At 33.7% G+C, this 13,412-nt stretch overlaps 1 protein-coding gene across 2 annotated transcripts; it reads right to left on the reverse strand.

Annotated features, from left to right (window-relative positions):
- Positions 1 to 6,576: 6,576 nt before the first annotated feature.
- LOC138131260 (uncharacterized) lies at positions 6,577 to 8,368 on the reverse strand. Of its 2 annotated transcripts, none has more exons than XM_069048179.1 (7): positions 8,142 to 8,368; positions 7,832 to 8,085; positions 7,605 to 7,784; positions 7,464 to 7,555; positions 7,308 to 7,412; positions 7,157 to 7,256; positions 6,577 to 7,098 (listed from the first exon to the last, which is right to left on the reverse strand). In XM_069048179.1, exons 2-7 carry the CDS (start codon positions 8,030 to 8,032, stop codon positions 6,898 to 6,900), a joined length of 879 nt encoding a protein of 292 aa, XP_068904280.1. In that variant the 5' UTR covers positions 8,033 to 8,085; positions 8,142 to 8,368; the 3' UTR covers positions 6,577 to 6,897. The 2 variants fall into 2 exon arrangements, with proteins under 2 accessions (XP_068904280.1, XP_068904279.1); XM_069048178.1 differs by having other exon boundaries at positions 7,832 to 8,059; positions 8,142 to 8,366.
- Between the last annotated feature and the right edge of the window lie 5,044 nt (positions 8,369 to 13,412).

Raw genomic sequence — 13,412 nt, forward strand, 5'->3', positions numbered from 1 at the left:
GGGAGGTTCCCATAAACCCACCTATATTAGTTGAAAAGCAACGAAAATACAGGGCATTTGCACATGTCCAACCCGTGAATTGGAGGGTTTTTAGGTGTTGCAAAAAACTTCTTTCAAATGTAACAAGGATGAAAATCATAAAAAATTATTTGTGAAAAAACTGAATCTTATACCTAAACGATGGATTAAAAAAAAAATTTCAGCACGTGCTAATTTAACTGAAAATAAAGAGTTTATCGCAGCAGCTGCTGCTAAATTTAAGAAGACAATTTTTATTTGGAAACAGTGAGATGAAATTCTAAAGATCTTGTTGGTACTGAGAAGTGCATCTTTTTTGCTTCCATGTTTTGTAAGGAAATGATTCCCTATACTTGGGCCAACCAACAGATATAGGTACTCGTAGTAATAAAAAAAAGGGGATGTGGCCTAGTTGCGTAGAACGATGTACGCCGAAGCCTGTTTCACAATGAAGCAGGTTCTTTCTAACAAATAGAGAACCAAAAGTCTTGAAAAAAATGCCATGGAAAACAAACAAACATAAACACGTGGTCAAACTCCCGAAGCGAGGTTAAAACGAATGAGACGCCGAATGCCGTCAAGTAATTTTTGTGGATGTAAATCAGGCTTTCGAAAATCTGCGCACGTTTTGAATAAGCCAATTGGAAGCTGCTATTTAAAATACGCGGGCACTAGGGGGCGGTTTTATTACTATATTTGTTGGTTGGCCCAAGTATAGGTAGGTACCATATTGTCAAGGATAGGTTCGTCAAATTAAGAATTTATTAATTTTTTTATAATTTCAACGAAACGAGACATTTATTGAGGGCGGAATTCTTGTTAACTGTAAATTTTAATGTTTTTCAAAAGATTTTGTCGGTTTAATAATCTTTTTTAGAATTTGCGTTTATAATCCGTCTATAAACGTGTCAGTAGGAGTCGTTTATGGCTTTATAAAAGTACTTTAATGAAATTTTTATCAATTTTTCAGTGTATTACACCAAAAAACTTCCAATATTAATGTTCAAACTCTACTTTTTAACTAACATCTGTTGCAGATGTACCGTTACCTTGAATTACCAATTAATACGAAATTCCCTAGAATTTGAATTTTTTTTTTTTTTTTTTATTAAAACAAGGGTGCAAATTCTAGAAAATAACATAAAAAACTGGTTTTATAAGGGTATTGGCCCTTATAAAACTCGTTCTTTAATATACTATTATAATGATGATTTATTATTCAAAGGAAAATTTCTAATTTCAAAATTTAAACCCTGAAAAATTTCACGAGATGAAGGATAATAAATGCTTATGAAGAAAAACGTTACAGTAAAACAAGTGTTGGACATTTTTGGCAATTTCTGTTCAATCAAGGAAATTTCAGATTGAGAGAAATACCAAATTAATGTTCACCAAATTAAGCGATTTGTTTCTCATGTTCAAAATTTTCTCAAATGTAAAATCAAAGGACGAGAATTGCAAGTTAGAGACAAATCGCGTCGTCGTAGAACTAATATAACAGAGTAAAACGGGGGTTGAAGGAAAACATGAAAATGTAACAGTGTCATCATCTATAGTTACATGTTGAAACAAAATATCTGAGTGAAAAGTAGAACGATTCTTGGATTTAGAAAATTTAAAAAATAGCACTGTAAGAGTCAAATTCTTTAGAGCTTACGTAAATAACATTTTAAGCCCTTTTCAGGATTTGTAAATGATTTAATTTCTTAGATTTTTGGACAATTATTGTAAGATTCAGAAATTTAGATTCACTTTCCAATTTATAATCCAACAAGGAATTATGTAAAATCGGTTTGATCGTAACAAAAACATTCAAAGTTGTGGTGGAAAAAGCAGAAACAGCAAGTTCTATCAATATTGTAAAAGTTAATGTGATTGCTTAAAAGAACAAATTTTGAATTTGAAAGAACTCGTAATTGGCAATTTCGGTCTTTGTGTCCACGTGTTATAAAATTTCAAGGTAAATTACTTTTATCTTCAAGCGGTTTAAAATCGCCTTTGTGTACATATCTTTATAGAAACGGTTGAAGTGACTTTTTTTCTAACATTTTGAAATATTTCAAATCTTTTACTGTAACTGCAGCAAAAGAAAATAAATGAGTTAATGTCCGATTTTTTTTTGTGATCCGCTTGAAGATAATAATAATTATTAACTTTATTAACATGCTGCGCTACTAACATCTCTACATAACCGCAATTTTTCTTTTATGACATTTTTCACCCTACTTAAGTCAAAAGTGTATAATGTAGCCAGCTCTATTTTGGGTGTATCGGTGGTTCTTTGATTAAAAAACAGATTATAGTTATTTTTGGTTAGGTATATTGTAAACTAATTTAGTATAAACTTTCGTGCAACTCGTTTATCTTTCAATCGCACAATTGCAAAGAAAAGCACAAGGCCTAATCTAACATTTTATTTTCCCCATGTCAAACATCGAATGTACAGGTGCGGCTCCTACAAACTCAGACACAACACATTCTGTCAAATTCAAAAAATTTGTAATGCCTAAAGTTGATTTTTTTCCGGTATGGCAATGTCAGTGTCAGTTTTTTGTAAGTGAGAAGAGCGCACACTTTTTAAAATGCCTCAATTAAACGAACTGTGGACTGTGTACAACGCAATGCCGAGGAGACTCCAAACGGTCATAGATACTAACGGTGATACAATAAAATTTTAACTTTATTGTACTATGGCGAGCATGGAATTTCGGGAGGCAATTTACATGTCATTTAAAAAACCCAATGTAGTCTAAGCTTTATTGTCATAAATGTCATAATCATTAATTTTGACGGAACTTCAAAATAAACTGTCACAATTATGCACAATTATTTTACATTTTAGTTATTGATTTCCAAAGTTTAATAAAATAGACGGTTTAGTTCTCAGAAAATCACATCTAAGCACTTGCAGCTTTTCAGAATTGATGAATGCAATTTGCAAAATGATATGAGACAATAGTTGATATTAAAATTAGGTTATTAATACGTCTAGCACCTAAAGCCTATTTCACATTTTATATCAGTCAAATTTCAAGTCTGCCCGAAATTCCGTGCTCCCAATAGTACCTATCTGAATTTTTCCATTTTTGAAATTTCTTATTTTATACGCCATTGACTTTCAGTTGGGTGACATTTTATAAACTTCAATTTTAGGACGATGTTACACAGCAAACATTTTTTATTAGTCACATTGTCTGAGCTTATAGGGGTCGCAACTGGACCTACTTATACAACGTTGCCGATTGTTAATTGCAGTCTTGGTGGTTTTATAATTTTGGCGAAGAATATTTTTTTTTTGTACGGCGTGATCAAGAACAAGAATGACTGAATCTGTTGGTAACAATCAACGGTAACAATGAAAATGTAAATGATTTTGGTAGGGGAAGCTCGGTGATGGTGGCATCCTTTTTTTCAATCACTGGATTCAATACCTGAAGTAACTCGTATTTGTGTAAAATCGAGGATACAAGTTATGGATATCATAGTCTCGGTCTAGATAAATATGAGTTCAAAAAACACTAGAATCTAAAAATGTGATTTTTATTCAGTTATAGTTACAGCTGACTCAAGTTGCAAAAAACCACATCATTTGCAACAGCATTTTTTTAATATTTTTGAACCAAATAAAGGCACAAAGGGATCAGAAAATCATAGTTTGGGTCGAATATTTTCCATACAAGTACAGTTTTAAAGTAATTTCCAATGACTAATGCCATAAAAGTGCTGTTGCAAATGCAAAGTGGTTTTTTGCAACTTGAGTCAATTTTATAAGTGTATTATTATAAGCCGTAGACACCGATTCGTAAATTTAACCCTTCCCGCTCTGAAAATTATCGGCGTCCATCGTCGGTCAATCTGACCGAACATTATGCCCGTGCCGGGCAATATTGCAAAGAAGTTTGGGTTTGAAAAATTAACCGGATTCTTAAATCATAAACCGGACCTAATTTGATCGGAAAGTGTGTGGCCGGTCTAGAACATTTTGAAATTCCCAAGTAAGTTATGAAAATTTTAGAAAACGTGCGATGTGAAGATGACACCCTGATGACACGTTTGAGGTTATGTCTCGGTGCGTGTGAATCATGAGCAATTTAACCTGGAAAATAATAAATAGAAAGATTTTGCGACGTCTCTGTAAGTACATTATTGTAATATTTGAACATTTCTTAACAACTACCAACGCACTTTTCCATGGTAACTTTCCAAAAGTCCCTAAATTCAACTTGACGGCTGAAAATTTCCCTAAGACCACTCACCAAGAGAAAGAATAGAGTATAGTTATGAAAGATTGTCACGTTTTTTCGTACAAATGTTGGTCATTCTGATTCTGACGACAATTTCGTGTTTGACAATAGACATAAAGTCCATTCAAAAATCAAAAAACCTTCACCTGTTCCTTTAGGTTGGTAGGTAAAATTTAAAATATAATCTTGTCAAAAATAAATTACTCCCTATGATTTATGGATATTCGTTACTAGGTTGCCATAAATTTGGTTAGGTTGGAGGCTATGTAGTTTCTGGTGACCAACAAAAGATATCGTAACTGTAGGGCAGCGAATTCCTTGTAACAGTTGCATATGGCTCTGTTTCTCGCTAAGTGATAGATAGTTTTTTGTTGCACAATCAATTTTGGTTTTTGGCTACGGTTGGCTTCAAAAAAAAAAACGGGAACTGCCAGAAAAAGTTCTGTCAGATTTTATTAAATTTTTATAGTTTGAAACGGCCTTTTAGAATTTAGGTTAAAAAACTGCACTTATGTGTCAGAAATACTACTGTCAAACAGACACAAATTGACAAATTAAATTTCCAATTCACATTAGGTCAAATTGCATTTCCTGTTTTTTTTTGAAGCCAACTGTACATATTTGGATTTAATCTCTCAATTCATAGTAACCAACCTAAAGCATTCAAAATTAATTTTGAAAATTCTAGTTGCACACAACATGAAAAATGTTATTTCTAAAAGTTCGAATTCTAGGGAGTAATTTATTTTTGACACGAGAGTACAGTGTGATTGGAAAAGAATGGGGACAAGTTGAATTTGGCGCCATAAATTATAGTGCGTTTCATGTTTTGTGTGTGGCAGTTTTGCTTCAGAAGAGCATTGCTGTCAAGATTTATCCATAGGTTTCCGTCAAACCAGGGTCAAACCCATTGTTTTGATTTCGTTTGTCAATTGCCACCAATTTGCAATTCCCCAGTAGATACGCCCATGATCATATCAAGCTTTATTTTTGCTGTCAATACTTGTTACTATGCCGGCCAAAAAATTTTGGCCGTCATTGTCTGTCAATTAAAAAAAAAAAAAAGTAATCCGTACTTTATTGTCATCATGATTACCGTCTTGATTATGAACGTTATTTTTTGGGTGATAAATTTCAAAACTCAAAATTATTTTGTCATTGCTACAACACAGAACGTTTACCTCAGGTTATCTATGTACGATTGCTCTAATTTTGTTCATTCATGTCGGATTTTTGGAATATCTGAGCTTCAAACAGTTTAAATTGATAGTCAAAATGACAAGAATCGAAAGTGGGGTTACGATTTCTAAAGGTTTATTTACACACACTTTACTTGAATGTCAAGAAAGTGACGGCCAAAATTTTTTGGCCGCCATAGTACCAACATGACAAATTATTCACTAGGCGCCAAATTCAAATTGTCCTAATTCTTTTTCAATTACACTATAGATAATTAGGTGTTCTGTGAGTAGATATGTCTCTTCATCTAAGTAAAGAAATAGGGCGGCATGAAACTCCGCACAGGTCCCTAATCAGCGGGGTGTCATAAAATTATTGTTGATAGTCTAATCCCAAAACGAAACACCGCACCGCTCGGGCACAGGTAAGCTGGACGGGCCAGGCAGCGCCCGGTAGGTCCTAATCCTTAGAAGGGTTTTTGGAAAAATGATAAGATTTTAAGTTTATTAAACGTTTTTGAACTATTTTAAACTTCTTCCTTAGTTTTAAGTGAGCCGTTTGTTTTAAAAGATGTATCCCATACCTGAAACCACTAGTCAACGAGGTAAAACTCAAATTGTGTGTGAAAATTACATGTTTAGTTTCCATCATGTGCTTGGTTTAAGTGAATCGCGCTGGAGGTGTATAAATAAAACCTGCAAAGCGTTTATACTTACTGTTGGTGAAGGAAGTGAAAGAATATACTCTTCCGGAAAATTTTCACATTACCTGTCCTTCGTGCGGAGTTTAGTGCACCCAAAAAGGACAAATTTTTGGAACGTGCGGAGATTCATGCACCTTTAATCCCTTTACCTGCATCCGTGCGGAGTTTCGAATTGCCCAAGAAATATGCTTGTAAAACTCGTTCTCTGTTTAGCTCTTCGAAGTAAAAGACATTTGCTGAAGTGGAAGTTGCTGACTACGTAAAAAATAAAAATGGCGACTGTCAATTGTTTCGAGTTTAACAAACCTCGATTCCAAGACGTTACCCATAGAGTGTTATTACAGCAATTAGGATTTTTTTTCTTTTTAAATGTAGGAAGTAATTTTTCCCATTTTGAAACATACCTATACCTAGTATCTAGTGAAAAATCGGTGAATGTTGATTTTTTATTAATCCCTTAATTATGATCTACACTTATCACAGTAACTTTATAATAATGAAAACTGTAACTATTTAGAATGTGTAACAATAAGTATCAACGGTATGAAGCAGTCACAAAGCCATTTTCATTATACGCATCTTTAAAACGTCAAAAATCATCAAAATACTTTTAGGACACAAGTTACAAAGAATTATATTTCTTAAGAGACCACATAATCAACTTCAACTATGACAATAAAAACCAAAATTAATTTATGTACTTAATGACGACAGAAAATTACAATACGTCAGAAATCAATGATTTGCACACATTTAAAAATATATTGGGTGAATTTTTTTGCTATTGATAGGTTTTCTACAAGTTGGACATTTCTTCATTGCTTGAGCTGTTTTCATTATACAATCCTTGCAAAAGATGTGCCCACACACTGTAACTGAAGCGGGACGACTAGTTAGGGATTCCAGGCAAACCGGACAAGCTCCAACTGTTACTTTCTCAGGGCTTGCCTGCTCCTAAAAATCAAATAAAAAAGATTTACATTTAATAATAAAGTTTAACAAAAACTGTTACTTTCACTTCAGGTTCAGCTTTACGTCCTGTTTTAAATTCGTCCAACAAACAAGATGCACTCTTCAACATTTCTTCAGTTTCCTTTCTGAATTCTTCTAAGCTGTAACACAAATTGATTTACAAGCTATAAAACAATTATATTTTCATTTACCTTTTCATCTCTGTTATTGAATTCTCTTTATTTTCACTTTTACTTGAACCTGTATTATCTAAAACTGAGTCTATAATTTCCATAATGGAATCATCAAGAATTGTCCTATAAAGTAACACATTAGAATGAGTTGTTTCAACGAATTCTTTAACTCACGGCTTATTGTCTTTGGAAGAATTGGTACTTGTACCTGCACTCGTACTAGGCTCTGATCTTTCAATACCTATGGCCAAACGACATTCCTGGTCCTACAACAGTCATCCCAACACATAGTCACCATAGTTTTGTACAACTTACCACTTTGGAGTCATCATCAGAATCATCTGAAATAAAAAACTGATTGGGAGAAGGCTTCTTGTTTGTTTTGGCTTTAATCATCTCTGTCTCATCTTCATCACTGGAAATAAAGCTCCCCGATTGCATAAAATTGCCAATTTTCGCGTTAACATTATTTAGTATTTCAGCATTTTCGGGATTCTAAAACACCAACATACACTGACGAGTTACGCGCGACATTAACTCACCTCGTCTAAATCGATTACTTCACTGCTGCGAGTTGGAACTTGAGCCCGCTCAGACTTCTTTCGAGGAGTTAACTTCTTTTTCGTTCGGGGTTTCTTGGGGCCCAGCAAGGCCAACAACGATAGAGGCAGGTCCTCGTCGGACTGCATGCGGCGACTCCTGCGGGCTCTCCACGAATACGCGGTTTTTCTTCGAGAACTCATATTCGAGGTTATGACACTTGATCGGACCTGTCCACGTAAAAAAATGAAACGGACTTTGACAAAATGGATTTTAATAAAATGTCCGGCGTGCACAGAAGTGATTACTCACCTTTCACTACAAAAACATCAAATTCTCGCAGCTTTTTTTACACAATTTTGAACAATGTTTATGCTTTATGATCGTTGATTTTATGTCAATTTGACGCCGCCTACTGGCCAACAATTCAATCAACGGTTTAAACAAATTTCGACCTCAAGCAACAATTATTGATTTAAATAACCACATCGTACGGTTTTCACCACTAATAAAATGCGTTAAAGAGTACTGCACCGAATAAAGATTTTGATTTTAATTATCATTTATCCCCGGGTCGCCGAGTGCAGAAAATTTAAATTTGGCAGGGCACTAATGGTAGTGTTCTATCGACGTTAAAGATGGTGCTGCAACGAGCACCCATGCGCCCTCTGTGGCGGGTCAGTTGTCAATTTCAAAATATACAACAAAATATTAATAGATCGTGAAAAAGTGGATCATTTAAAAACAATTAGTGAAGAGTCGCGTTATGGCGATTTATGTTTCCTTCCAATCTCGCATTCTTGACCCATTTGTGTTATTTATAGAGAGTTCTCGTAAAATTTCTCAATAAATCGTAAGTTATTGGTCGAATGAAAAAAATATGTTTTTGTGTTTTGAATTTCAAAAGCCCACCTCGTCCTTCACACGTGGACACATTTGTTTTGACTTGTCCACCACTTATACCTTCTACAATTACACGATATAAAAAGCTTTTATGAGGTTTTAAATACAGCAAGGAGCGATTCTTTTATTGAGTGTAAAAAATAAATTTGGTTGTTTTGTTTGGTGCAGATCTTGCGTAATCAACGTTCAGTTGGAAAGCAAGAAGAAATGGTGTGGTCGGAGGAAGTAAAACCAAAACAACGATGACGTCCAAGAGTCGTTGCTGTTATTCTGTAACTTCCAAGAATGTTGCTTTGGTTACGTCATAATCGGACGTATTTTTATGTCAGAGCCAAGAAAATGTGTAAATTATTCCAGCTTTTAAATAGACTTGTCAGGTAGTCCTGTGGGATTAGTACTCCGGTATTTCGGGAGCACTTTCGTCCTTGATACGACATAATTAGTTGGAAGTTGATAGCAATAAATTTCCCGGTTGAGGATTTTGCTATTTCAGACTGTCACAACGTCCCTATCAGTGATTGTCGTATGTAGTTCAAGACCAGGCTAAGGTCTGCAGATACAGTGTGAGTAAGTTTTTGGCAATGCATCAGAAATAAACGATGTGACGAAAACGTATTCGATTATAAATTACGGTGGTACTAAAAATCCTTCATCCAATGCCAAGATCAGAATTTCTTTGTACAAATTGTTGAATTAAAACACACTTTCGAACGGACAGCGTGAGCTGCGCAGTATCTCCTTTTAATTGTTATTTTTATTACTTTCGGGTTTTTTTGGATAAATGTTGGCACACTCTCCGCTATTCGTAACTTTATAAATTGTAAACATAAACACGATCGGAACACGATCGCCTTGTGAAACGTACAAAAATGCGCCATCGAATATTTCTGGGAGAAAATTCCGATAAAATATTGAACGTCCGTGACTGCCGACTTTTATTTTCAATTTTGAAATTCTTCTGGTCTGAACTCGTTGATTTATCGTATTTTTTAGTTGCGACTCTTGCCGCGATGACGGTTTCATTAACCCAATAAAAAACTACAACTAGGAAAGTTTTATTTGCCGTTAAAATTAATTTAACCCCGAAAACTGGAATTCCTTTGAAGTGAATCGTTCGAGAGAGAATAAAAGAATTTTTGGAGAAATGTAAATAATCAAGACTACTGGAGCAGTAAAATTGCAATTTATCTAAATTTAAACTTGAGCTGGTGCAGCTTGACGCCGTCAAAATTATCTTTTACAATCGCAGGAAACAGATGCACAACAAGTGCAACCTACTGTGAGGAAGCTGAAGAGTAGTAAAGTTAAATCTACCACGCTGTAATGACGTGGTGAAGTGGATCATTTAAGAAAATCTTAATAACAATTATTTGTGACAGTGAGATTTAGAATTTTGAGCTCATAGAATTTAAGTTTTGCTTTTGGTTCATTTCACACATGATGTCTTTCTAAATTTCCAAAAGAAAAAGAATTCAAATTTGCTTCAGTAAAGTAAAGCTCTAATGATGGAAATTTGTGTTCCTACTACCAGAGGGTTGTGAAGGCTCATTTATTGGAGATTATTGTAAAGATATGTTTATTAAATACTTATTATTTCGAAGATTTTGAAGGGTCACTCTATTGTGTTGGAATACTGTTGAAATGAGAACATTAAAAAGATATACAGATATGTATATGTACAAAAAAAGACAAAAGAAATTGCCAAAAACTTGCTTCTCATTATATCCAAATTTGAAAGCTTTGTGAAAAGTTGTCAAAGATTTCCCTAGATGACCACAGACTTGGCAAAGATTTTCAAGCTAGAAATCAATATGAAGCGGGTAGAGGGATGTCAATAGAAAATTGTTAGTTCATCTTGCAGTACAGGGTGATTCAAGTTTTACCGCCCGCACGATTAACCCTATTAAAAAATTAGTAAAAATTACGAAACTTTAGGGTTATCAATTTTCCCGTATCACTTCATTCAGAGCCATAAAATTTAAAAACTATTTACTCGTTTCATTAAAAAATTTGAAATTTTTACAGAATGTTCTACAGCGTCACACAATCATTCTTGAATTTTTTGAGAATTTTAATTCGATTAGAAGTGTGTGTTTTCGCTCGGGCGGTAAAACTTGAATCACCCTGTAGAGGCCTTTGCTGGGAAAATTTTGGAAACTTTTCCAGGACCTTTTGAAAATTTAATAATGAATGAGAAACTTCTGTGCAGTATCTACTCTATTGGACGCCATTTTAAAAGTGTTACCATTAAATACGATGAACTGATGAAGAATGGGACGAATATTTCAAAGTAGATGATGATTAAGAACCAAAAAAAGGATAATATACTTAAAGAACTTTCATAAAATTTCTTTTATTGTTTATTATTTGTATGACAACATTTTCCCAAAAAATCTATTACGTAAAAAAAAAATAGAATTTCCAAAAATCAAGTAACCATAACTTTACTATAGCAAATGTTTGAAATTACCTCCATTCTCTCTAAGGCACATTCGACACCTTCCACTGACGCCCATTGCGGCGTTTAATAAAAATTCTGGTGGTATTTGTTCACATTCTGCTACGATTCTTTTTATTAAATCATCTTTGTTATCGGCCGGAGTCAAATAGACATTGTCTTGAATGTCCATAGCTGTCTTAGTTACTTTGCAAAATTAGAATGTACTTTTATTACTGTTTAATGTGACTGCTTGATTTAAAAAAAATATATCATTTTTTAATTTCTTCTTTTTGTTTCTATGCATGAGCATGGTTGTTTACATTTTCATGTTTAAAATAAAAATCTCTATAAAACTGAGCAAAAAAAGTTAATAGCGCCATTTGAAAAAAAAAAAGTTGACTATCATTTGTCAAAAACAGAACTCAAGAACAAATATTGGATCAATTCAAATTGTAGCCCATTTAAAACGATTTTGTTTGACATATCATTTATTAAAATCGGATAAAAAATAAGGAAGTTATAGCACCAAAGGTTTTTCATAATACACCCGGTATGATCTGCGGAGTAAAGAAACAAACAAATGGAAAAAGTGAGGTTAGATTTAAACAGCTGATCCGTGATTTGTAATCCGTGGTGCGTTCATAATCGACTCTTCAACGCCAAATTTGAGGATAGATTTAAATGAACACCCGATAGATTCATTGTTTTTCTTTCTCACGAATAATACCTACTAAAGAATCTATGGATTGATACAGAAGTTATAAAAAAAATACACATAAGTAGAATAAGATAAGAAAACATAAGAAGATAAGAAAAATTAGACAAAATAGGCTATGAACAAAAAAGTGAGAATCTTAACTTATTTCTTTATTTGCCTAATTATGCTGTAAATGAAGTTGCTTCTATAATTTTCCTATTATCTACTATCTCTGCTGTTCTTTTGTTTGATCATCCGCAAACAGTTTTCCTTTCAACACCATCTTTTTGTTTAAATAATTCTACAGTTTTTCTCACAATTTGGTAAACATCGTCATAAAAATGGTCGACTGCTTCGACGAAAAAATGTTTCAGTAACTCTTCACAACAGACAACAAAATTTAAATTAGGAGAAACATGCGAACTTGGTCACAATCTACTGTGACAACATTTTTTTATTTCATTGTACATAGTTAATTTATCATGTAGCATTGCCAAATATTTTCATATTTTTCAAACGTAAATTGAATCTATAATTATCTTTAGGCTCATTAAAATGACTAATTCGCTATTTTAGAAGACTGTTTTTATTGTTTGATGAATTATTTTGGGAAGTTGTTTATCAGTATTTATAGAGATTTTTAATTATCAAACCACATAATTTAGTTCTTGTAGTGGGGTCGGAATATACATATGTCAAGTTGGCAACCCTAGGACGTACACTCCTATAAATTCTTTTTAGTGTTTTTATTTTGACTAAAAATTATGTTTCAAAATTTATCTAATGTCTTTAGATCCAGATTAAAAAATTACTTGAGAAAAAACTTAGACAACAAACACGTATCACAAATAAAATTAATTGATTTTTGAGGAAATGAAACTTTAATAAATATCTTTTCATGGTCCACCATTTGTAAAATGTATTGGTGGCCAGATATATTTCTGATAAAGTGCAAATATTGCCAAGTAAACATAAAGAGAAAAACAAGCGTCAAATTTATGATTTACAAGTTGCAAAACGCTTGAAAAACACTTTTCCGATGGTCTTCTCGAAACATTTACTCGCCAGAGTACGTTATTTGTCTCTCCAAATGGTACAATTGCAGAGGTCGTTAACCAAGTTTTTCATTGCGACAAATTGTCTAGTTGCAGCTGTCGTGTACCTAAACTCTCGTAAGATTCAATAAATTCAGTTGTTGGCTTCAGACCATGCGAAATAAAAAATACAAGTGCAGGTGCATCAAATTTGAAAAGTTTTGGGCCTGAATCATCACCTTCAAGGCATTTTCGCCAAGTGCTCGAATTATTTTCGGGCGTATTTCGCAGAATCCTGGAAGAATGTAGGGCTTAAGCGAGCTTTTCGATTTTTATTTTTAGTTGTTCCACTAAACAAACCTATTCTGGACAACTCTTTGCTGTAACCTTCGCCCGGAACCACCTCTCCGGAACACCTTGCTCACGGTACAATCGGATGGTGACGTAATTAGACCATTTAAATAAAATTAAAAACTGGTTGTGGGCAAACCTTGTCCCGTCAGTTGAAC

The sequence above is a fragment of the Tenebrio molitor genome, chromosome 5 (genome assembly GCF_963966145.1).
Source record: "Tenebrio molitor chromosome 5, icTenMoli1.1, whole genome shotgun sequence".
Lineage (NCBI taxonomy): Eukaryota > Metazoa > Arthropoda > Insecta > Coleoptera > Tenebrionidae > Tenebrio > Tenebrio molitor.